The 24,684-nt window shown below is 53.5% G+C and overlaps 7 protein-coding genes across 7 annotated transcripts; 3 read left to right on the top strand and 4 right to left on the bottom strand.

Annotated features, from left to right (window-relative positions):
• Positions 1-1,240: 1,240 nt before the first annotated feature.
• Positions 1,241-2,078, bottom strand: UCRPA7_4848 (putative exosome complex exonuclease rrp40 protein; the record flags this gene model as incomplete). The annotated part of the gene is made up of 2 exons (XM_007917399.1): positions 1,241-1,774; positions 1,872-2,078. 2 exons carry the CDS (start codon positions 2,076-2,078, stop codon positions 1,241-1,243), a joined length of 741 nt encoding a protein of 246 aa, XP_007915590.1.
• A 456-nt stretch (positions 2,079-2,534) lies between these two features.
• On the top strand, positions 2,535-4,384 carry UCRPA7_4847 (putative hsp70-like protein; the record flags this gene model as incomplete). The annotated part of the gene is made up of 3 exons (XM_007917398.1): positions 2,535-2,673; positions 2,735-2,861; positions 2,917-4,384. The coding sequence occupies 3 exons, from the start codon at positions 2,535-2,537 to the stop codon at positions 4,382-4,384; spliced, it is 1,734 nt and encodes a 577-aa protein (XP_007915589.1).
• Positions 4,385-8,233: 3,849 nt separating this feature from the next.
• UCRPA7_4846 (putative ibr domain-containing protein) lies at positions 8,234-9,187 on the bottom strand (the record flags this gene model as incomplete). Its single annotated transcript, XM_007917397.1, has 1 exon — positions 8,234-9,187. One exon carries the CDS (start codon positions 9,185-9,187, stop codon positions 8,234-8,236), a length of 954 nt encoding a protein of 317 aa, XP_007915588.1.
• A 3,669-nt stretch (positions 9,188-12,856) lies between these two features.
• UCRPA7_4845 (putative popld domain-containing protein) lies at positions 12,857-13,714 on the bottom strand (the record flags this gene model as incomplete). Its single annotated transcript, XM_007917396.1, has 1 exon — positions 12,857-13,714. The coding sequence occupies one exon, from the start codon at positions 13,712-13,714 to the stop codon at positions 12,857-12,859; it is 858 nt and encodes a 285-aa protein (XP_007915587.1).
• A 3,067-nt stretch (positions 13,715-16,781) lies between these two features.
• Positions 16,782-18,324, top strand: UCRPA7_4844 (putative respiratory complex assembly protein rmp1 protein; the record flags this gene model as incomplete). Its single annotated transcript, XM_007917395.1, has 3 exons — positions 16,782-16,817; positions 16,925-16,948; positions 17,041-18,324. The coding sequence occupies 3 exons, from the start codon at positions 16,782-16,784 to the stop codon at positions 18,322-18,324; spliced, it is 1,344 nt and encodes a 447-aa protein (XP_007915586.1).
• A 378-nt stretch (positions 18,325-18,702) lies between these two features.
• Positions 18,703-19,871, bottom strand: UCRPA7_4843 (putative nucleoporin nup44 protein; the record flags this gene model as incomplete). The annotated part of the gene is made up of 3 exons (XM_007917394.1): positions 18,703-18,813; positions 18,875-19,518; positions 19,643-19,871. The coding sequence occupies 3 exons, from the start codon at positions 19,869-19,871 to the stop codon at positions 18,703-18,705; spliced, it is 984 nt and encodes a 327-aa protein (XP_007915585.1).
• Positions 19,872-20,362: 491 nt separating this feature from the next.
• On the top strand, positions 20,363-21,225 carry UCRPA7_4842 (putative nadh-ubiquinone oxidoreductase kda subunit protein; the record flags this gene model as incomplete). The annotated part of the gene is made up of 4 exons (XM_007917393.1): positions 20,363-20,382; positions 20,488-20,715; positions 20,848-20,961; positions 21,081-21,225. The coding sequence occupies 4 exons, from the start codon at positions 20,363-20,365 to the stop codon at positions 21,223-21,225; spliced, it is 507 nt and encodes a 168-aa protein (XP_007915584.1).
• Positions 21,226-24,684: the final 3,459 nt, after the last annotated feature.

The raw sequence follows: 24,684 nt of genomic DNA, 5'->3' as shown, positions 1-24,684 counted from the left end.
GGCATATGGCGAATAAGCATCAGCTAAATCCAGAACACGATCCGGAGGAGGTGGTGGACCAGCCGATGACAGGCATATGACACTAGCTGAAGGACAGGACAGGGAGATAGGCAATACGATACCAGCAACACATCGAGCAAAAGTCGACATTACAGGCCTTAGCTGAATCAATTCTGGCTTTGAAGGCACTGCCGACTTGGTTATTGTTCAGATGGATACTATTACTGCTTCATGATATGCACGACCATGGCGGAAGTCTATCACCAGCGCTAAACAGGGGGACACGTGGCCAGACATGTCCACTTGCGTTTTCGACGTTCGGGAAGATAGTTCGATACAGTGCCAGGCAGGCGGGAAGTGTGGCCTTGTCAGAGCTCAAAGGCCTTTCCAGGGCAGCGAACATGGTCTAGCTTCTCCGCCCGCCGGACGGAAGACCGGAGGGGGCATATTATACACACGATTGACACCAATCTTTGACTACAGCGTTTTAATTTGATCGGGATCTGATATACTCTTTTGGGTTGGCGGTCAACTCGGGAATTTTTGCATGGGACCGGCGCAGATATGGGAAAGGGGCCAGACAGTCACTCGCTCTGCTAGCGTCTCCCCCTGGTGTATCAATTGATGAAAAAGGATATATCACAATTTTGGGTCTATAGGGGCGGATGGAGACTATTGGGCGTAAGAGCCCGAGGCTGAACATGTACAATGCAATGCAATGGTCTTTGCCTGATGACACTTTCTACATGCGCGTGATGTGACATTTGCAATAATAGTCCATGGCCGATAGGAAGTTTACTGAGCTGGCACTTGAACTGGCAAAGTGAAGTGAATCTTAAACTCATCCTCCTTGAATGGTGAACTTTACTACCGTGGACATCAAGGGTGCCTCTACTGAATGCTATGAACAAACACATTGTGCTGTATCCCTGATCTCCAAGGGTTTGAGTGGTTGATATAACCTTTCCCACTGTAGCAATTGCCATGTCCATGTTCCTTCCATCTTGTGCTCGCTTCTTTCTTCAATGCTGTTGAAGAGGATAGCACTGTACTAAGTGGCTCGATAGATCTCATGAGTATCAGACAAGCAAACCCACATTTACCCGATTCAACGAAATCGCGGTTGTGGGAGAGGTTGGCCACAGTCTTGCGCAGCCCAACCACGCCGTACTGTCTGGCCCAATGGGCACCGCCGGCGGAGAGATCGTCATGTCGTCCGTCACGTCATGCTTCCTCCGCCTCAGCTCATCTCCCGGGCCAGCTTCCTGGCCAGCTTCCGCTGCCTCTCCTCGTCGAGGTTCCCCTCGTCCGTCTCCCGCAGCGCCCTGCCCACCGCCATGACCGTCCGCACGCTCTCGCTGCCCACCCACACGCGCCCGTTCCTCCCCACCGCCGTCTCGAAGCTGAGCCCCAGCCCGCCCAGCTCCTCCAGCACGACGACAGCCCCGCCCGCGCCGGCCATCAGCAGCCGCCGCGCAAAGCCCAGCGACACCGTGTACGCCATCCCGCCCGCCAGGGGCCCGAGGCCGTCGGCCTTGCCGGTCGCCGGGTGCGCGCACTCGAGCTCCGGGTCCATGTGCTTGTTGGCGAGGGCGACGCGGGCGTAGACGAGGGCGCCGGCGCTGAGGAGGGGCCGCGTCTTCTTGGTGGCGCCCTCGAAGGCGAGCGTGGGGAGCAGCGCGTTGGGCGTGTGCGGCGACAGCGAGACGTAGTAGAAGTCGGCGGCGCCGTGGTGCACCTGCCCGATGACGAGGTCGCCTGTCGCGGGGATGTACTGTGCCACGGGGATCGCTGGTCAGCCTTGGTGGTCTTGCGCGGAATGGGCTGGGTGGGAGAACGGCCAATTGCTATTTGGCTGGGGAGGAACTTACTCTGCCTCCGTTGTACTCAACCCATAGCGAATTCTTCTTCGGATCTGCGACGAGCTGGCCTGCTACGGTGGGAACTATGGTGCTCGGCGGTATGTGTCTCAGGCCGGGGCCGATCTGTAGGGCCTTCTTCTTGTGTGTGGGAATCTGGGAGGGGTCGAGTGCCTCTCCAGGTAGCACGAAGCTTGATAAAGTATCTGTAGTCGCCATTGTGCTGGGCCTCGTCAACTGCTTCTCGTTGTGTGCTTCAGTTGGCGACGACACTTCAGCCTTCCAAGTCATGGAGGATAAATTTGGAGTCTCTCACTTACGGTAGCAAGTAAAATCAATGGTGGGGTTCGACTTCGACGCTAGCCAGGCTTATCGTTATCGGGGCTGACAGGGGTTCAAGGTTGGTCTCTGGGCCTGCACAGTGGCCGCCCGGGCGAGATCCGCTAACATCGAGACGGTGAAATTTTTTGAATTTTTTGGCTGCTGTATTTTTTGGAGGCTGCCCGCAAGTTCTAACCCCCACTACCACCACCACCACCAACACCAACACCGCCCTCAGCAGAGTGTACGGACAGCACCGCTCGCCTTGCTCTTCAGTCCTCTTTCCTGCGGATTAGCGATTCAATTTGAAGACCGCATTACACTGCATCTGGTTGTGTCACGAAAGTTGCACCGATGACTGAGAACGGGGGCTCCAAGCCTGGCCCGGCGCCAGGCGACCGCACGGTAATCGGCATCACCTTTGGCAACTCCAACAGCTCCATTGCCTTCACGGTCGACGACAAGGCAGAGGTTATTGCCAACGAGGACGGAGGTGAGACTATTGTGTGCTGTGTTTGGTTAAATGGATTGACTGCTAACCACTTGACCAATAGACCGACAAATACCTACGATCCTGTCCTACGTTGATGGCGATGAATACTACGGCGCCCAGGCCAAGGCCTTCCTGGTCCGGAATCCCAATAACACCGTCGCCTACTTCCGAGATTTCTTGGGCAGAGAGTGCGTTGCTCTGATCATTTGCGCGGAGGGTCAATGTACTGACAGCATCTGTTAGGTTCAAGTCGATCGACCCCAGCCACAACCACGCCTCGGCGCACCCCAAAGACGCCAACGACACCATCACCTTCACCGTCAAGGACAAGGAGGGCGAGGAGGAGGCTCCCTCAGAGCTCGCCATCGCGGAGGTCGCTACTCGGTATCTGCGCAGGCTAGTGGGTTCCGCGTCCGACTACCTGGGCAAGAAGGTCACCTCTGCCGTCATCACCGTCCCCACCAACTTCTCAGACAAGCAGCGTGAGGCGTTGATCAAGGCCACCAATGATGCGGGCATCGAAGTCCTGCAGCTCATCTCAGAACCCACCGCCGCCCTGCTCGCATATGATGCCCGCCCGGAGGCCAAGATCCAGGACAAGATCGTTGTGGTGGCTGATCTGGGCGGCACGCGGTCAGATGTCACCGTCATTGCCTCTCGAGGAGGAATGTACACTACCCTGGCTACCGCTCACGACTACGAATTTGCTGGTTATGCTCTGGACAAGATTCTGATGGACCACTTTGCCAAGGAGTTCATGAAGAAGCACAAGGATCTCGACCCCCGCGAGAATGCTCGGTCGCTGGCCAAGCTCAAGCTTGAGTCTGAGGCCACCAAGAAGGCCCTGAGTATCGGAACCAACGCCAGCTTCAGCGTCGAGTCTCTGGCTGAGGGTTTCGACTTTGCCAGCACCATCAACAGGCTGCGGTACGAGACTATTGGACGCACCGTCTTTGAGGGCTTCAACAGGCTCGTTGAGTCCGTGGTGAAGAAGGCCGGCTTGGACGTTCTCGATGTCGACGAGGTCATCCTGTCTGGTGGCACTGCGCACACTCCCCGCATTGCGGCCAACTTCCGCTTCATCTTCCCCGAGTCGACCACCATCCTGGCCCCCAGCACCAGCCCGACTGCGATCAACCCCTCTGAGCTGCAGGCACGCGGCGCTGCTCTACAAGCCAGCTTGATCCAGGAGTACGAGGCCGAGGATATCGACCAGTCTACACATGCCGCTGTTACCACCGTCAAGCACATCACAAACGCCATCGGCGTTGTTTCCATCGCCGAGGATGGCTCCGAGACATTCACGCCTATCATTGCCCCCGAGACCGCCGTCCCCGCTAGGAGAACGGTCCACGTCGCCGCGCCCAAGGAGGGCGGCGACGTGCTCGTTCGCGTGGTCGAGGGTGGCACACACATCAAGGTCACCAAGCCGGAGCCCAAGCCCGAGGCCAACGGCAAGAAGCAGGCGACCGTTGAGGACGACGAGGACGAGGACGACAGCGACTTCTCCGACGACGAGGAGGAAGAGGAGGAGAAGCGCGAGAAGGTCTGGAAGATTGGCGAGACGCTCGCCGAGGCGGCCATCAAGGGCGTCAAGAAGGGCGGCAAGGTCGAGGTTACGATAAACGTCATGGCGGACCTGAGCCTGACTGTCACCACGAGGGAGGTCGGCGCGAAGGGCGGCGTTAGAGGTACTTTGAGTCCTGCATAGACTGCGTCATGTGTCATACTACTTTGAAGATAATAGAATTAAACGCTTGGGAACTCTGTCATTGGCTTGCATGATTGCCTGTGCCGCTTGATTTTCTTTGGTATGCTCAATCAAACGTAACAAATCTCACTTGACAGTGTGATGACTTTCTCCCATGCTTGCCTCTTAGAACCCAAACCCTCTATTCTGCTCCAGCTAGTTTCGCCACTCTCACTATACTGAGGAAACTCCTTGATTGTCTCTACTAAACCACGTTTCATTACTTAGCAATATATGTAGGTTGAACATACGGTATGCGGCCTAATGTAGGAATGTCCCTGAAGCGTCACGAGAGAAGTTGGGAGTCAACGTCAAGCATCACGCTTGCTTCCACGATGATTCAATTGTGATAGCAAATCGCGTCATGCAAAATGACTTGAGATTACAGGAGTTAAGAAAATATAAATGCTCGTTTCACTCCATCATTTCTAGCTATCACCTTAGAAGCGAACACATCAACCTCTAACGCCGTGCGGACAGTATATGCCAGAAGTACGACTGTATCATATGGACAGACGAAACAAGCTTTCGAATCCACATGATGGACATGAAAGCGGCGGATTCGGATACGAATGAAAACCTAGTCGTACTAGTTACCACATCCAATACACAAGCAAAAAGCAAAGTCCATGGCTTTATAATTCATTTATATATATATATATATATATATATATATATACACAATACTGAAACAAATTGCTCTCCGAAGTTCTTGACTCGATCTGTGTCAACCAAGACGACTCGGCGGAAAAGCTCAGCCAGATAGCTCTCATGGGAGACATCTACTCGCTCGCCAAAACAGTGCATATCTGACTTGGAGCTGGTACTGCTGCAACTGACCAGGCCATCGAGCTTTTGTTCCGTTATGCTGGATATCAACAGGCTCTCAGGCCTGATCCGGAGAGTGTGCTTGGAGTCACATGCAGCAAAATTGGGGCGTTGACTCTCTGTAGAGCAGGGCCCTTGGCCACTTTGGTCTCCACTGGCTTCAACCAGCACCCCATCTCCCCTTTGAAGCCCGTGGTGGTGTCGTGGACATCGTTTCCCGTGAGTGGATAGATCGCATTTGGACATTGCAAGAAATTGCGCTCAGTACCGACCCCGTTCTGTGGTGCGGGACGAAGTCTCTGCGTCTGATTTAGACGACTTGAGAAGGCATCTGTCATTGTCACCATCAGTATTTTGTCCTGCTGCTACAAGTTAGATCTCTAATAGACGTTGTCTTCACAGCTCATCCTTAGTGCCACTTGTTCTAGTTCTGCAATCATCGAATATTCTCTGAGTGAAACTCCAGACTGTCTTATCTACTCCACGTCGCCTCATGTCTGCTAATACGACTTCATTATCAGTACTTTCTCCTTTAGGGCTAATCAACAAGATCCCTCCGCCTGACTTTTGCAGAGTGGCTATCCCGTCAGGGATTGGTACAAGTCCACACTTAACAGCATACCGATCGTTGGTAGCGAAGATCTCTGCCATTTCGCAGTTTCGTGCTCAGTATGGTCTGCATGAATAAGTCAAACCGATGGAATACTTATCTGGAGAAGTACCAAGTCGGCCACTGCGTGTCAAGGTGGATAGATCTGGCGTATATATGGATCAATCGGCAGGCGGTGCTCCAGCGTCGTGAGCTCTCAGAGCAGATCGAGCATCTGAATAACTATGACCGGTTCCTTCAAAGGCTAGGATTCGCAGACGGCGTGATTCTGTCGACCGTTGCAATCGGCACGATCATTGCTGTCTTGAGTTGCCACTGCCAAAGCAGTAACAGCAGTTAGGCTCGTCTTCATCCTACCCTTCTCTGGGCTGGCCATCTATACCGGCCTGATGAAGATCGGCCAGTTCGTCCTACGGGTATATTTTGGAGCGGATCGGCCAAGGTTTGAGGGTTTCAGCAACGAGAACACAACCACCAACGAAATAATATGGCGGAAAGCGACAGATCCGCGAGACAAGACCCACGGTGTGCGAGGCATGTTGGACTCAGAAGTCCAGGCCATCCTCAACCACAAAACGGCGACGCCCGCACCTCAGCTTTTCGAGGACTTTTTTGTAGCTTCTGCGACGAGTGATAATTGGGCATGTAGGCTTATCTTTTGCGCCCGCGAACCTCTTCGTGCGGGCGGGCCCTCATGGGTGCCAGGCCTGGAGCATTCCCACGAAGCCTGGACACAGCCGCTGTCGATCCTGATGCAGAACTGCGTGCCGGGCTCACAAGAAGTACCTCTCATGCCGTTCTCGGCCGACCATCGCAGACTGACCGTGGACTACACCCATGTTGGTTTGGCCTGCTGGGTTGGGGGGGAGCTTTCTTGCACCCTCGTTGGCCTCGGAGATGCTTTCGGACGGCGGATTCTCTGCTGCACACCTGCATAACCTCCGTGCGCTTTGCCAACTGCTCGGCAGGTATGAGTGGAACAGACCTCCTGAAGACTCACCTACCGGCAGGCACGTGCTGGCCTATGCCCTCTTTAAGAAGCACGAACTGCCGCATCTCCAGCTGGACAAGTTTAACAAATGGCTTTCGGTAATATATACTTGGAAAGCCGAGGCAGATAGCGAGACTGTTCTCGATCTTTTGCGTGATAAAGAGTGTTGCGATTCCATGATCGTCTTTGCACTAGCTTTGCAGCAAACAAGAGGTGCTTGTTCCTCTGCCGGGTAAGAGGCAGGTTACGTATTGGCAACGGACCGCTGGGGCTCCGATGTGGAGATGAGGTCGTTGAAATAAGTCATTGTACGAGCGACAGTCTTCTTGCAGTTCGGCACAGAAGGCGAAGAGGCTGCCATGAGCTCGTGGGGAGGGTAGAGCTTGACGGTGACTGGTGGCATGATGATATAAAAGAGGAGACTCTTACGCCCCTAGTCTTGGAATGAGCCCTTGTTGGTCTTCCTTTTTTTTTTTTTTTTTTTGTGTGTCTGGAAGAGACTATGTATAAAAGTTTGGCTTAAGCGTATTGGCAGTGTAAATGATCATGCCTAGGCAGAGACGTTTATCAATACTGAGATAATAATGAATTTGTAACTCACAATAAAATGTCCGGCTCGCTTGTTCTCCTGATGACACCAACTTGCCGGGGTAACCCCTGAAGAGCCGATAGAATGGCAGGGATTCGCTGGGGATTAAGCCGCCTCGCTTCGATGTAGCTAACAAAAGCTTGGCCACGGGCTTGGCTTTAAAACCTCTCATCAACAATCGGGTTCCTGAGACTGTTCGAAATCACTTGCTTAGTTGCCATTATAGCCTTTCATTATGTTGGAGGATGGCTCTGAAGTATGGTGAAGGTTGTGTTCAGGAATGGGCAATGGACGACTACATCATGGGAGAAAGCTAGCTCAGCAGCAAGACACATCAGATTGCATAGGCTTTCTGGTCACTCGTAGATTGTGAAATAAGGTGTGTGCTCATTGATTCGGACTATGTCCATGATTTGTGTATCGTACCATGCTCCAAACTTCTTCGTCTCCAGAGATCTCTCAGATGCCTCTTCATTGAGAAGAATAGATCGTCAAAGTATAGCACCTCAAAGCTCATCCAGCTCGTGTTGCTGATTCTTCATATAGCATGGCTATCGTCCGTATATTAAACTCCCCAACCTGTGACCGCCATGAAAACTCCCGCTTTGCCCGTAAAGACGAATGGTATCTGTATCTAATAAAGCCTGGTCCCCTCAGATCACAAAGGAAATATGTAGTGACCATTAATATGTTGCAGAATAAATGGGAAGTGATGTGGCGAGTTTCATCAAACCATCAAAGGTATAGTCGTGGTTGGTCATGGTGAAGTGTCGTTTCGTCATATCTAGTGTGTCATTCTTCTACCGGGGCCAGGCTTTCCTCCTGGGGATCCGGCGTGTCAATCGGCCACTCAGGGGTTGCCATCTCTCCATATCTTACTCCATTCTTTTTCTCCAATTCAACTCGCAGAATGTCAATGGCCAAGCGCCATCGCCTCTGGAGCTTGTTCTTCCTATCTTTGAAGACTCGCAACAACACGTCTTCCTCATTGGCAAATTCTGTGGCAAGGTTCTCAATATCCTCGTCCCGCTTAGCCTCGAGCCTCTGGAGCTCGTCTTCTTGTCGCTCCAGTAGCTCTTCCATGGCCTGGGCTTGTCGATCTCTCATAACGTTGATCTTCGCCTGATTTAGTCGTTCCATGTTGTCTCGGAGGTTGTACTGCTGGCCCAACTCCCGAAGATCGCGTTCTGTAACAACTCTGGCTGGCCGGTCCCCATCCGGATGTCGGCCTAGACCGTCACAATAGGCCTCCATGTGCCTCAGACGAATGCGGACACTCTTCTCGCTCTGCTCTAAAGTCGTCCTTAATTCCATTTCTGCTGCAATTTGCCGATCTTCGAGTTGCTGAGTGGTTTTCGTATGCCTCTCCTTCATCTTCTCGGCTTGATTGTTATGTCGATTGACAAGGAGTAGCTTTTTCTCGGTATGCCGTGCCCACATGAGCCATTTCGTTTTCCTTTCGAAAGCTCTGAATCTCTGCATCTCGTCTTCTTGTTCTTCCCGCAAGGCCTTGAACTCCTCGCTCTCGTGGGTTCTCTCCGTGGCCTCTATCCTGTCGAGCTCCTCGGCGATGGCTGCTGCCTCTGATGCTGCCTTTTCAGCTTCCTGTTCAGCTTCTCGGGCTGCTTCCTCTACTCTTCGCCGCTCGAGCTCTTCTTCGCCATTGCAAAAGTTGGGACAGCCGACTACGGGATCCCACACTGCACCGCAGATATAGCAAAACTGCGCTTTACATCGACACGTCATGTGAGTGCATCCTTGTGTGAGTTCGACAAGATTTCGACACTTGTAGCATCTTCTCCATCCTGATTTTTCTCCCATCTTCAAGACGGCATCCAGTTCCCAATCATCCGGGCAGTCCTGACCCACAGCATGCGCATTCCTCTTGCACATGATACATACTCGAGTCTTGCACTTTCGACAAACCACATCGAACGGGTGTTTTGGATCGATCTTATTTCGCGGTGGAATAAACTCGTTGCAGCTAGTGTTAGGACAAAACATTCTCGATGCCCATGGCGTGCTGAACTGCAAAACAGATTTCAAAAACGCATGTTGCTCCTCACGTGTGAGGATGGTCTTGACTGTAGCGCTAGGTATGGGCTGAGTGCAGCATCGCGGCGGCATTTTGGACTCATCATTGATCGCCTGACTGACCATGACATGTAAGCAATCTACGCAATAGCTGTGGCCGCATGGCAGGGTCTGTAAGTCGCGTTTCTTGTTGAAGTCGTCACGGCAGCATATGCAGGAGCTGGACAATCTATTAGCGACTAAACGAGAGACTGACTGGTCTGCTCGGCCCACTGACTGTGTTGCTCCCGATGACGAGCTTGACTTCCTTTTCCACCGGATCTTCGTCTTGAGACCGTTTTTTATGCTGACATAACTCTTTCTGGTGCTGACGCTGAAAATACTCGGTGCCGGTTCCGAGTAAGAAGGTGATATCCTGACAAATTTCGGCTGGTTGAGGTTCGGATCGACTTGCGCTATGTACTTATCGTACTGCGAGAAGTTGAGACTTCGGGACCGCACCCTTGATACAGAATTACCTGTAGAGTCGGCGTTTGAGACTGCCTGTGTGGACGAGTGCGACGTGACTGCCGTGCTCGAAGAACCATGCGAACCTGCAGAGAGGGAGCGTACATGGCCATTATTAGTGACGGTGAGCTCCGACTCGGCAGTCGAACCGTTTGGCTGATCTGGGCTGCTGGGCCTGGCGATTGAGATACCTAACGCAGCAGCTTTCGCAGCCAGCTCATTGTCGACATTGGCCTCGGACTGCTCTGTGGTCAAGCGCAGGACTTCGGATAGGTAGTCGGCGTCGCTCAACTCGGCGGCTAGGAAGTCGAGCGATGGTGCCATGTCGAGCGGCAGCGACGACTGGAGCGCAAGCGAGCCCATGTCGGCAGCAGAGCAGGCCGAGGGCTCGTCGCTTCAAGAGGTCGACGACGCGCGCGAAGTCGAGCGAAGTCGAGGCGAGGCTAAAGGTGGTGACCTCAGGCGAGACCGAGTCGGAGAAGCGGCATCATTCAATGCGGTTAAATCGTCGTGGCGCTCTCACTGGCTGGGATATGACGCGACCATTCGAAGATTGGGTGCATGTGGGGGTTTGTCTAAGTGTGGTGTCTTAGACTCCCAGGCCTGACGGTGGGCGCGACGTCTGTGATCAGTCGGTCGTCTTAAGGCCGAGTAGCGGTGGCGAAAGCATCCAAGAGCAGACGGTGTGAGAGGAGAGAAGGAAGAAGAGCATCGGACGACAACAACATGAGGAGCCAGACAATGTGGATAAGGCAGGGAGAGTAAGTGCCCAGGTGCAGGTGTGGGCGGTAAGACTGCTGCTCAGGTAGGTAGACTACTAGACTCCTGGGTAGACTAGCACCGGAGGTGGGACGGATCGGATAGGCTGGTAGGTTAGGTGAGTTTAGGTAAGATGGAGGTAAGCCTCGTTCGCTCATTCATTCATTCTGTTATTCACGCGGCGGAATAACAGAACAGTCGAATGGGAGCTAAGGACGGATAGGCATGGGAGCGGGCGGGCGCGCTCTGCTGCTGGATGGGAAGCTGGGAGCTGGGAGCTGGAAGCTGGACGGCGTATCATGTCGTACCAGTATCAGAACCAGTATCAGTTGATCATGTCCAATCTGACTACCCCGGCACGGGATCCAATGTAAGTGCAGGCATATGCTTCAAGGCATAAGGGTAAGAAGCACGTAGGTGGAGGAGGTGCAGCTGTCAGTGGAGGCTGCACTGCACCTCTCGACAAATCCGATAAGTGAGCCAAGCCGTTCAAGTGGTAGTCCTCCGGTAGATGGGGCAAATACCAGATATCAAGGCCAGAAAAGCCACCCGTGGACCACCAGGCGTCTTGTCATTTTGACCCAATCGCGCGCGGGGAAACTGCATTTCCAGCGAATCGAAGCCATCACAGGGTAAAGAAAAGAGAGAAGAAGCAAGGCAAGCGAGTCGTAACAATTGGACTGCCATAATACATGCGCTACAGCAATTCATTTGAAAATAGCACAGAAAGGTGGCAGGAGGTCTGGCGGAAGGCGCCGCACAATGGAACATTACAAGTCAGTCGCGACCCACCCGAGTTCAATACTTGAATCGCTGTAGCAGTGGGCGGGGTTCAGGTTGAAGGAAGGCACGCCTCTTCTCATCCAAGCTGAGCTCCAATGTTGCGGGTCGCTCCTACTGCACTGTTTCTCCGTTGCTGAGGCATCTATGCAGATATCCAGGTAGAGAGCAGCTGAATAGAATGACCCCAGCATCGTCTCCTCTCAGTCGTACCTTCCCGATCCTCCTCTTCACCTTCCAAATAACCCGTAAAGGATCAAAAGGAATTGCGACCCAGGTATGAGTTTATTAATATACCTACCTACTCGCACCTTTAGGGCTTATCGATACTTAGGTATTAGGTAAGGTAACATGACATCCTATCAAGGTATCAATGCATCCGTCTGCAATGCGGGGTCCCGCTCTCTACGTTAACTATAGACTTAACGACGAACGCAGGTAACCGTCAGTATGCCGGTTCCTCTTGAGCGATCATCATCTAGACCACCGGCATTAGGTAGTGTAAAAAAGAATCACCTGCAACGAATGCCTTATCCTGCTCTGGAAGGTGCTTCTTGGCTGGAGGTGACCGGGCTGGATGGTGGATAGTGGACAGTGTACACACCCGGCGCCATTACGGCCGCGAACAGCGGGGCCGATCACAATAGCACCCAATCGATGCAACCTCAGTCCTACAGGGGGGACTGGCAGATCGCAACAGGGGCTTCCCCCAATCGACGTGGGGGATGCCCTATCGACTCTGTATAGAGTATTCGCTGAAATCAATCATCAAAACATCTGCATTAGACGCTTTTCTACCGTAGCGGAGGCAAGGAGTGTTGTGAGGAGGCCAGCCCGATTCACCTTGGTACTATGCTGATGCTCTGTTCATGGAAATTCTAAAGGGAGCTTCCATCCGTCTCTCCCCAACGCCTTCCATGTCTAAGACACAATTGGCCAGCTCGACAGATCGATCCTCCGGTAGCCTCGGGAGCTTGGTGTAGACCCTCAGCTCACGCCTAGATGCCTCCGCCTGCTGCACGTTTCTTCTGTTCCAGCCCTCGATCGCTGTGCTAGCTCGCCAACTGCGCTGGATGGTGGAGCTGAGGACCTCGCCAAAAAGGAACGATGGCGTCGAACCTAAGACTCGTTGGGGGCCAAACTCCGGCGCGGCTCCTCCAGGACTTCCTCCTGGTTCAACAGCGAGTCGTAGGTTTATGGACGGCTCGTGATGGGTGCGCATTTCTGCGTCTGTAACCACTATAGTCTACACTCTCCACAGCACCTAGTCAGGAGAATGCACGACTCATATGCTGATTGATCATGGGTATCATTGAAAAAGACTACAGCTAATTCTCACACAAGATCCCATCTTGCAAGCCAGCCAATCCCCTCACCGACGTTCCTGACAATGCACAGCCTGCCCTCCCTCTCCCCACCAGACCGTAGAGCCTCAAGGGCCTTCTGAGCCGATATGCACCCAATGCCCACGCCCTTGCCTTCCTTCAGGTTGAACGAACCGGTGGTCACGAACCCGATGAGGTCCTCCTCATTGGGCACTAGCGGGTGTCCACCCACGTCCCCCTGATTCGGCTGGGGTCTGGGGAACGGCAGTTCCGTCGTGATGATCGACCGCGCCATCAGCCGCTTGCGGGTCTCCATGTCTGTGCCGGGGGGGATGCGGTGTGCGGTGTGTTGCGAGGCGGCAAATTTGGTATTGTTGTTGCTGCTGCTTTTTTTGGTGGGGAGTTTGGCGAGCCACTGCTCTCTCAGGTCGTTAGGGAGAATGTCGGGAGTTGTAGGCGGCTGTGTAGCGGAGACTTCGGCCTCTGCAGGCCGAATGGCCTTCGCTGTAGGCGCAGGAAGCCGGTAGATGCGGGCACATGTTTCGGGGACGCCCCGAGACTGTTGTGTGAGGCTGACGGCGATGAGCGAATAGGGGGGAGCCGCGTCAATACTTGAGCGCGAGGCCAGCGAGTTGAAGCCCGCTTTTGATATCTGTTTGATGTTTGACAAGTCACCTGAATCATCTTTTCCAGCAGTCTGCCCAGGTTCGTCACCTGATTTTGACTCCGTTACAGGAGCATCCACATCCATGGCATCTGGCGTCGTGTTGCTCTTGCTGCCTCTGATGATCTTGTCTGGGTCGGCGTCTTGATTCTCCTCATTTGCGTCACTCAGAACACATTTCTCTGACCGCTTGAGCCCAAACATATGTTCATAGTCACAAGCGAAGCCTGAACCAACTTCACCTTTTCTCCCAGCGCCCAAGGTCACGGATGTCCACTCGATTCGCTTTGACTTCGGCCGCCTATCCCACTCACGCTGTCTTTTCTCACGTTGCTCGAGCTCCCAAGCAGCTCCACCATCTGTGCCTGGGAAATCCCCAGGGAACCAAGGGAGGTTGTGCTCAAAAGCTACCTGGCGCAACTCGTTGAGGCCGCCAAATCGTGGGTTCCCACCCGTCGATAGCGGGTAGTGTACAAGACTGTACCAAATTGGGAGGATACACTTCCAGGGTGCCAAGAGCGTCCAACTGCCTTGCGCTGGCTTGTTGGAAGCGAGGAGCATGATCGGAATTGGTGGATCCTCGAGCGTGACTTGGAGAGCTTCTCCTGGCGCCCTTGCCCCCTTGCGCCGATTCAGTGATCTCTGTGACGGGAGACAGGTTGCTTTGAAGCGAGAGCTTCTATCAAAGATTTCGAAGGGCCGCTGAGCCTGCTCTGGCCCTTTGGACAACTTATTGAGCAGCGTCGTGTTAGGGCCGTAGGAGGCTGCGTCGAGCTGTTCCACCGTTCGTGGAGGGTAGCACAGTCGTGGATCCTGGATTGAAAACCCGAGAACAGTGTGCTGGGGTACGGCAGAAGAGTTGCTGACACCTCTGAGAGACTCAAAGAAAGTCGCGTGCGTTTCGCTTGAGTCTTCTTTGGAGTGATAGGGTCGAAGTACACCGAGTAGTGCTTCGGTGGATCCTGGCCCTGCGAGCTCGATGCTACCGATCTCAAATCGTAGATCTTCTATATAGAGTTGTGGTGTTTCTCGTTTCACGAGTTTGGTGAGCAAAGTGAAGAGCTCCAGGAAACAAGAAGGGTGTACTCTGATGTACAGCTGCCGTTGGTATTTGTGAGGCTTTGGTGGCGAGGTCTGCTCAGTGACAGAAACGGCCTCCGGATTCCACATGATTGTTGCGGGACCAACATCCCTACGTGAGCCGCTCTTCTCTTTGCTCAGGATGCCTGTCCAGCTCCGGCCGCCGCTTCTCCATTTCTTGCCCCGGTCATCCCAGAGGCTATCATGAACCATGCCGAGTGCCTTCAATACCCGCTCAATCCCAGCGGCAGCTCCATATACACCAATCGTGCTCATATAACTCATATCCCAAATGACAGCTCCTCGCTGCCCGGTGGCCCGATGTGTAGTCCGGTAGCACTTCTCTGTAGGTGTCAGAGGCATGGCAAACCTCCACAGTGGCTCTTTTGGTTCTGTCATTCTTGCTCTCTTCGTATGCCACAAGTGGGTTGGCAACCATGTCTTGTCAATTTGGCGCTTTCTGAACCTGGATTTAGGTTTGGGTGGTTCATTCAACACATTCCGACGTATCTTCGGCCTTGCTGGTCGCGTCTCAATGATCTGCTTTGATGAGAGCTGACATGTAGTGGACGCATCTCCTCCTTTCTTCTCAGCCGCCTCTTTCAACTTTTTCCTGCGCTTCTTCTCAGCTAATATGCCCAGCTTCTTCGCTGTCTCGGCGCGTATCCTCGCTCTGGTTGTCCTCGGCCTCCGTTTCCGGGCCACTACTACCGGAGTATTGTCATCAATCTGCTCCCGCCTTGCCCTCGGCCGTAGATGCTTTGGTAGCTTCTTAACATTATGGCTAGCCGTCCTCCTCCGCATCGAGCGCGGCACCACCTGAAAAGCTCTTCTGTTGCTGAATGCCTTGGACCTGCGCATTCCATCCTCCAGCGCCCTGATCTCAAACTCTCTGGCATTGAGAAAAGATGACACGTCCATCTCGCCATCTCTCAGTGCTGCATCCGAAGGCTGAGAGTGAATCGACCTCGCGTCTTGAATCCTGACGCGCTTGTGGTTATTCCGGCCGCTAGCACCGGCGTCCCTGCCTGAGTTTTTGGAAGTAGCAGCCATCTGAGACAGTGCTTTCCTCTTGTTACTCTCTTGGGGTTTACCTGAAGGATTTGGGGCCTTCGGACCCATTTTGGCGAGCACAATAGCTGTTGCTGCGAGAGAGTCGCGTTGAGTTTAAAAATTGCTTTGTTGCTTTTATCGATAAGACGAGTGAGCTAAGCTCACCCCACAGGGCCAAGCACAGTGGGCCCCTCACTATAATTCCCCAGTAGTTCGCTTAACGCAATAGTTCTACAGGGTGTCACTCAGCCGCAAACGAGAGGCCTCTCCATCTGACCTGGTCTGGTTCTGGCAATTGTGCCACATAGACACAAAAGCATCTCGCAAACCAGGTTCATTAACAGCAGCAATTCATCTCGAGACGGGCGTTGATTGCGCGTACATGGCGACGGAAGAGAACTGACCGAATGGGATAACGGTAAGCCAAGATCCCGCCAATCCCCCCCCTAGGGCCAGCATGGCGCATTCTTGTGCAGAGTCCAGTCGGCTGCATGTCGGCACAGGAGGATGACGTCTTGGCGCATCAGCAGCACTCTAAAGCATGTTTTGCAGGCATTCCCACGCTGCCGGATACAACCTGGACCTCCCCCTTTTCCTTCTCTAGATAGGCCGTGTTCTCGTACACCCTTGCGGGGACCGTTATTGGAGTTGTCGAGACTCGACTCGAACGCCATTATCTCGGTTTCGGACATCCGGAACACCCGGAGGCGGCAGGAAACAAAGCGCCCCAAACTTAGCCGTTCCTGGATTGCGGCGTATCCTCAAGAGTCCAGACCAAGGAAACTCAAAAAGGCACTCGTGTGCATTTGTCAGGGATCACATGAGACCAGGGAATGGCATCTCTAAGTAAGCCCAGACTAATTATCTACTTCTACCTCCCTTTTCCCTGTTTTGTCCTGTCCTTGATCTTATCTCCATCTCGACCTGTCACCCGCCTCCATCGACCCTTAATGATCTGCCATCCAACCAAGCTGCGCGGAGCCAGAGCTGGTGTGGCTGGTCACATTCCTTGAATGTCTTGCTTTGGGCCCTTGAATGCCATCTAGATGTAGCCTCACAAGCAGGCGGGGCGTTGCGGACTCATCATCTTGCTTAACCTTCCTCTTAACCGTGGTTCATCGACGAACAATTTGCTGATATGCATATTCCCTCATTAGTCAACAAGGCTCGCAAGGTAAGCAACATCTCCAGATCCCCTCGTTTGCGATGCAGCAAAGCATCTGGATGCGGTTCAACAAGACCTGCTCGCGGAGACAATCCTCGCTAACTTGTTCCTCACAGCCTAAGTTTGAGCTTCATCTCAAGGTATGCGAACTAGAGGAGCAGTCTAGCCAGTCTAACTACCCTCTCATGTTTCATTCCCACGGTATCTGGATGTCGTACACTGACCCCGCTAGATCTACGATCTGAATAACGTCCCGCTCGTCTCGGGCGTATCACAGATCAAATGGCATCTTCCCCATTCAATACATACGGAGCACCGCGGGCGCACACCCAAGGCGCCAATCGCAAATCACCGGGTCGATTACAACTATGGCAAGGTGGTGCCCGTGCGCATTAGCATCGACAAGAACAACAACCTCGCCGAGTGCCTCATAGAGTTTGAGGTCCTTCAGGAGTTCAACGCTGGTGGAGTTCGCGATGAGAAGATCTCGCTGGGTAAGATCACCCTCAACCTAAGCGAGTACATCGAGGAGAGCGAAGCCATCCTGCGCGAAACGGGATCGACAGGTCGCCCTAGCATAGGAGAACGCATGGTCGACAAAACTTTTGGACATTCACGCAAGCGCAGCTCGGCAAGTGGCATCACCGTCGGCCTTGGGCTCGCCGCAACCAACAGTGCTGGCGGCGATGCTAGCGGGACTTCTCCTACATCGACCAACAAGGCGCCATCGATCGCCGACGCACCACAGGATGTTGAGGATGGCGTGGTCAGGCGGTACCTGATGCAGGAGTCCAAAGTCAACAGCACCGTCAAGATCAGCATCCTAATGATACAACTAGACGGCGAGCGTAACTTCGTGGCGCCACCTCTCAAGACGGCTCCGGTCTTCGGCGGCATCGCGGGAATTCTAGCCGGCGAGCAAGTCGAGGACCCTTCCTCCGACCACCCTCCGCACCAACTGCCAGCTCTGACCAAGAGCCGGGACGCCAGCGAGGTCCAAGACATGTATCGCCGCGCACTAGCGGCCAGCTGGGCGAGACAGCCCGGCGAGCTACCGGCGGACGCATGCGTCGAGGACGTATTTTCTGGCGGGGATGGGTGGAAGGCCGGCGGCAGCGACAGGAATACGAGCAAAGGCGGCCGACGGGTGGGCTTCCCGCGAGATGACAGCGGGAGCGCGAGCGGCGACGAGCTAGACAACTACGATATGGGTGCAACACTACGGCCCAGCGATGCGAGGCGGATACGGCACCACATGAGGAATCACAGCGGGGCGAGTAACCGGAGCACGCACACCGTCACTGCCGGAGGGAAGCAGGGAAGTCCTCGCCATAAGCGGCCCGAGCTGAAGGAGGAACGAAGCGGCGGCCGAAGCCGTAGTGAGAGCTTGGCGAGCTTGGCTACCACAATCGGTAGTGAACGGGGACGGGATGGCTTTAAGAGAGCAAACGAGGCGGACGAGTTTGAGGTCCGAGATGATCTCGTCGCGTGGAGGCTACCGGAGGCTGTTTCCTGATGGAGTGTTACGAGTCGTCCGTTTTAATATTGTGTTATACGTAGCGTGCAAGCCTCCGATTTAGCAAGGCGATGGCAGGTGTATACTGGCGTGATAGGTGTTTTGGACATCAGTATATGATGTTAGTAGAACATGCATAGCAATCAGCGGATCTTTCATGAGTTTCTTTTGCCTTAATGCCATATATTATGCGGCCGCATGATCTTAGAGAATCACCTGCAGCTACTCCCTTCATTAGGTAGAGCAAGGCAAGAAGCTGATATGCACCCTGTGACGCCGAATGTCTAAACCCCCCTTTTTATTCGTTCATACACGATGATTCAATCGATCCTTTGGTACAACAGCAGTCCTTTGCAATAATTCTCCCACGACGCCGTATCATCTTGCGGATTGGATATTGTGCTCCTTCTCCCACTCATCAAAATCCTTCTTGACCAGCTCTACTTCCTTCTTCAGATGCTGTAGTTGTTTCTCGTAGTCCTCGATAATCTGATGAGACCGTTTTGTCAGTAGAGAACATGAAGGAAATTCGGGGACACATTCAACTCACCTTCTTCGCCTTCGCCTCGACCTCCTCACCTAAGCCTTCGTCCTCGCCAAATCCCCGCTTGTTGATCTCGGTCTGCAGCGACGAGGCATAATCCCGCAGCATAATCAGTCTGCTCCACAGCTCCTCCATGCGCGCATTCAGCGCCGGATCCTGCATCGTCTTCTCCAAACCCTCCAGCTTCAGCCGCAGGTCATCCTCGTCGCCGGACAGCGAGTAGCCGCGGTTGCGCAGCACCTGGACCTTGCGGGCGAGCACGACGGCCCTCTTGCGGAGGACCTCGTGCTTGCGGCGGGCGTTGAGGGCGCGCACGCTCGTCTCGAGGTCGTGCCGGCTGAGGATGGCGTCGAGGCTGCTGTTGATCTCGTGCAGGCGCACGTTGAACTCGCCGACCGCCCGCCGCTGCACCTTGAGCCGCTCGGCCATCGCCGCGAACCCGGCCGCCAGCACGGGCATGTATCCCGGCGCGGGCTTGTTCTGCAGCGCCTCCTCCCACTCCTTGGGATCCTCGTTCGGGCCGGGCTGGTAGAAGGGGATGCGAGACTCTTCTACCTTGTTGTAGAAGTAGTGTTTGAAGGAGCAGTTGGGGTGGGCTGGGTCCCACTTGTTCATGATCAGTTGCATCTGGTCGGGGATGGACTTTTGTTCTGCAGTGCACGAGAGTTAGCGACTGTGATGTTTAACGATAGCTTCTTCAGACAAGACACAGAAGGCCATGCCGCTAACAAGAAGCATCCAAAACCGATCCAGGACGAAACGAGGAGAACATACGAGGCGTGAGCTGGCCAGGCTGCCATAGTGAGCTTCCCAAGGTATTAGCCTGTGATTGCCCCAGTGCTGGCGCCGGCTGCTGCTGCTGCTGTTGCTGCATGTTGGTATTCGCACTTGACTGGCCGAAGAGAGACTGTGTAGGTTGGTTGGTAGTTGACTGCCCAAAAGGGTTCGTTGTGCTCGCGCCGAAAGCCGGCTGACCGGCAGGCTTGCTGAGTGATGCAAACATCTTGGCGGGCAGTGTTGAAGTTGAAGAGGTAGCTGGTCAAAGTGGATTCGTAGAGGGGAGAAGCTTGAGGATCGGAATGCGGCCAACGGAGGCAGCAGGGAAAACAAAGAAGTTTCAGTTCATGCTGTTTGGCGTGAAGCGAATAAGGATAGGCGCTTCCATCCAAAGGCTGAGTATTCGTCTGTATGCCACACAGAGCCGGATAGCTGTGGAGTCGTTAATGTTATGTGATTGTGGTTGGTAGAATTGAAGACTTTCCCACCTTGGATCGCGTACGGCAACGCGCACAGAAATCGTTGGTAGGCCAGAGCTTCAGCCGCGTTCACCGAAGCCCACCTTGGCCACGGTTTAATTGGCCACTCACCTTGAGCAACCACCCAATCAACGGCATTCAATTGACCTCACCTCACCAGTAGGCCTGCATTTCCCGACGCAAAGCTTCCTCATCCACACCCCCAATTGAAGACCTCGGGCCCTCCAATACCGCAACAATGGCTTCGCGAAAGCCCGTGTATGTGCTCCCCTGATATATTTGCTTCGGCTATGGCTTATTTCAGTTCCTCGCTGCCCGCCGTGTCAATTGCCTCTCAGAAGACCCGAGCTAATTTCCAGACAGCTTCAACCAGCACCAGCTCTACGACACCACCCCTCTCCCCGAGTCGATCCCGAAAGTCCAGGAGCTAGGTGCCAGCTCAGCACCCCTTCTATCCGCTTCTTTCTTTATTGGCGCGCGATGCAAAGATTACAACGATGACTTCATGCAGTGCAAGACCGAGAACCCGGGCCGGGGCGAGTTCGAGTGCTTGAAGGAGGGCCGCAGAGTCACAAGATGTGCGAGGAGCGTGTATGTGTCCTTGATCTATTATTCTATACTTATGGCTTGGAGCCTCATGATCCTGGTGGATTACGAGTGTCTCGAATCACGAGCACATATGATTCTGAAGGCGTCAGGAAGCTAACGGGCTGGAATGTATAGCATTGACGACCTCAACAAGTCCTGCCTGGAGCAATTCCGCGCGCACTGGAAGTGCCTGGACGACAACAATCACCAGCTATGGCAATGTCGACCTGCAGAGTGGAAGCTGAACAAGTGCGCATTTGAGAATCTGGTGGGTACAGCCCTGTTCTGGAGGCAATGCCTCTTCCAGGACTCTTGAAGTCCAGGGCGGAGCTATTGTTACAAGTCCAGGCCCGTTATACTAACTAAAGACAGAAACTGGAGAAGGTCATCCCTGATACACCCGAGGGCAAGACACCAGTTCATCTACGGAAGAAGCAGATCTACGCACATTATCCTATCATCCGAGGCAACGAGCCCTTCATTCCAGAGAAAGCGAAGGATGCTTCGTCATAAAGTGATCTTGAGGAGGCGGATGCGCGGCCTCCGGTGTATGTCTATCTGTGGAGGATTTGAACGCTTCGTGGGCTGTAGGCTTGTACATAGATAAACAAGGAAAACCTCAGAGATTATTGAAGCTCCTCAGCAAACCCCGTTTGTCCAAATCAGTTGCCGTTTTGAACAACGAAAAATCACGTCTGCTTACCACCGCATCAGCACTTATGCAGACCTGACTTCCGCGAGTCGGATCAAACAGGATTATGTCCATTGCTTTACAACCGTGTTGTGACTGACTATTTGCAGACTCGCCAAGGGGCAGAGCGGTCAAAGGCTGACACGACGTCGGCTACTTGACAGTGAAAAGACGGCATGACACATACCAAGTGTTTGCTACAGCAGAATATTGTAAGGCGTCGGGAGCGTGACGGCTCATGCGCGACATCCCGTCCCGCGAGAACCTCTGCCGTTCGAAATGGATACACCGGTGCATAGGTCACATTTTGATGGTGGCTGACATACTACTTATTCTAGGCTCCTTTGTTTAAATCGCTTTTTTTGGAGGTCATCAATCCATTGCAAATGTACACCACGATGTACATCACATTGCCTTCTCTGAGCCTAAACACCCAGACAGGAAGCCCGGGCAGCTCTCTAGGCTACATATATTACTCGATCGATCCTACTGGTACCATCGACGAGCACAGATGCTGCTTTAAAGATGAACCACTGCAGTCCATATGGGCAATCTAAGCTACATTGATGAAGATGAGAGTAGCTCGGCAGCGTTCATGCCAACAAGCGATAGCAGCAGGCTGTCTCCCGTCCTAACAGAAGCGTCGTACAAACCCCGCCTGGAATCGTGTTGGGCCACAGAGCTCCTACATCTTAAGATTGAGTTACGGGAGCAGGCAGGGCCCCAGTCTGCAGCCTCCCACAACTCAATGCGCTTGCTTTTTGGCTTGACTACTTCTGCTGTTTGATGAGACGAAGATTACAGAATGAATGGTCGTGGGAGCAACTACGCCATGGTTATTGCTACTAGTTCGGGTGATTTCTTACCGCTACGCACCCTCATTCATGGCAATGCAATCACTATATTGGGCGCGTCATGGGTGTATCTTTCCACCAACCGGGCCACCCGAGCCCAGCATCGCCTCAAACCACGAGATGACCTATCACCAGCCACACGAAATCATCAAGAAGGCCAAGATTCCTTCAAGCACTTCATTGTGGCGCCGTGACCGGGAGGCTGCTGACTCAACTGATTTCACCTTGTACGACTGAGTAAATAACACAAGACATTTGCAATCGAGATATATCTGAGATATTTCGGCCGCAGGTCCGAGCAAGTGTGCACGAGCACAGCCAGAGCACCGCCTGCGACATTTCCCAAGACTCCTTCACGGCTAGATCTGACAGTTCAGGGCTGCATAGCGGCATCCGCTGACGTCGGGGCGGTGCGACGTAGTGAGCAGACGGACGAACCGCCACGGAGACTTATGTTCGGTTGGCGGCTGGCGACAGTGTCTCATCTGCACCTGTCTGAGGTCCGGGCAGTGCGTCTGACGGCGGAGTCGAAGCATGTCTTGGTCTGGACGCGAGATCGAGCCGAGAGGAGCAAGACGTGCCGAGTAGGCCGGGTTGGTAGATCCGTCCAGAGGCTCGGGGCGGACGCCTCCCACTATATTCGTGACAGACACACACAGCACCTGCGATGTGCCATCCGGCCCAGACCGCGAGCGGCATATGTGCCGAGCGATGGACGTCTTGGACGTTCGCTATTCGTGTAGAGGAGTGGCGCCGAGGTACGCAACCGTGGGCTGTTGGTGTGGTAGGACAGTTTCCGGCCTGTCAGCTGCTGACGGAGGCAAAGACACCATGGAGGTTTCCGACGAACTCCTTTGTGTAGAGCCGCAACGTGGGGAGGTAATCACTCGGGACTGGGTTAGTTTCCGTGAGCAGAAAGGTGCTTTAGGATCTGAAGCCACTATGTGTGAGAATGTGTTAGCGAGGCTTTTGATATCTACATGGTAGTAGTCTCTGGATATCTGGAGAGAGGACAGATTGGTCCTCTCCGCTGGAATATAGTCCTTAACAATTAGGAGAGAGTTGTTTGGATGATGTTTCAATTATGATCTCGTCTACCGGAGTCGTGTGGATTACATTCTCTACAAAGAGTCTCGTCAGGATAAGAGAGCACTGAAGATGTTGCAAGGCCGAAGGTAACCCGTTAAGGAGTAACCGTTCCAGGCCTGTTTATCAGTCATGGCATCGCTGAGCTCACATGTCTCACTCAGCGAATAGCCCTCTAAGGCAGCAGTCTTACAACGTCCGTTCATATACTCCCGAAACCACATGGCCTAGAAGGCGAACCATGAACGAACGAGGCAAGCGTTCCTACAGGTAGAACAGCTCCCAAGTACAGAATATTCCCAGAACCCTGGCCCGGAGAAAACCGGACTGGGAAAGACACTGTTTGTCACAAACATCGCCCATAGCTTGATATTCTACATTGAATCTGAAAGATTGAACTTTTTATTGGTCTCCTTGAGCTTGCGTAAGCTACGAACTCAGAAGAGATCGATCGGGTCGAGTTGTAATTTTGCCTCCTTTTCTTCTCGAGATGGTGAAACAAGATTGATATACTTCCTACCCACCGGGCTTGAAAAAAATGACTTCTCAAGTGAACTCTTACAAGGCCTCTCCCGGGCTACCGGGCACCTAAAAACTTGTTCTCGGAGGTGGTGTGGACGTAAGAACGTTACGGTACCTTATCCCCCGGGTGTGCTGGCTAGAGGCGGTCTTTTCTACGGGCCGGGTCAGGGGATCGCCGACCTGGCTCCATGTTTCCACGCCTCTGCGCCGAAGCCAATCAGCCCAGGGTTTGGTTTTGCAGGTCAGATGTTTTACGACAGAGGATGAGAACGCTCGTATTGCCACGAAACTGGAAACAAGTAGGTGCGTTCATCGGTTACGTACACATCTGCGCCGCCAAAGACGCATCAGTAAGCACTTTTGATCAAGGGGGTGCGAATTAGAGTCCGTTGTTTGGCACAATTGCAGGAACACAACAACAGAGGTGATTCGCATTACGGCGCAGCAGCAACAAATTTCCGTGGTGGGGGATGTGGCTCGCTCATTGTGATTACCTTTCCCTCAGGATAATTGAGGTTCTCGTGATTGAGAGATTTCAGGAGAAAGACGACGGAAATGGCGCCTGTCGTTCTCAGTGCGGACGCCTGAAGCCTCACTCCCGGTTGGCTGTGGCCCTGTCCCCTGCTGCACTCTCCGGGCCAGCAAACCGCCTGGGGAAGCGCATCACATTGGCAGGGGCCTTCCGCCAATTAAGGGGTCCGGATGGGCTGAGAGACACGGCAGCTGAAGAATTGAATGAGTTGTGCCCTCACGAGAACCGCCCCGTTGATGTCATTTTCACATATGTTGAAGCCCCGGAGAAATTGGCGCCCTTTTGAG

Source organism: Phaeoacremonium minimum (genome assembly GCF_000392275.1).
Source record: "Phaeoacremonium minimum UCRPA7 unplaced genomic scaffold PA7_03_scaffold_371, whole genome shotgun sequence".
NCBI lineage: Eukaryota > Fungi > Ascomycota > Sordariomycetes > Togniniales > Togniniaceae > Phaeoacremonium > Phaeoacremonium minimum.
The sequence above is the reverse complement of the archived record's forward strand: the minus strand, read 5'-3'. Positions and strand labels throughout refer to the sequence as shown.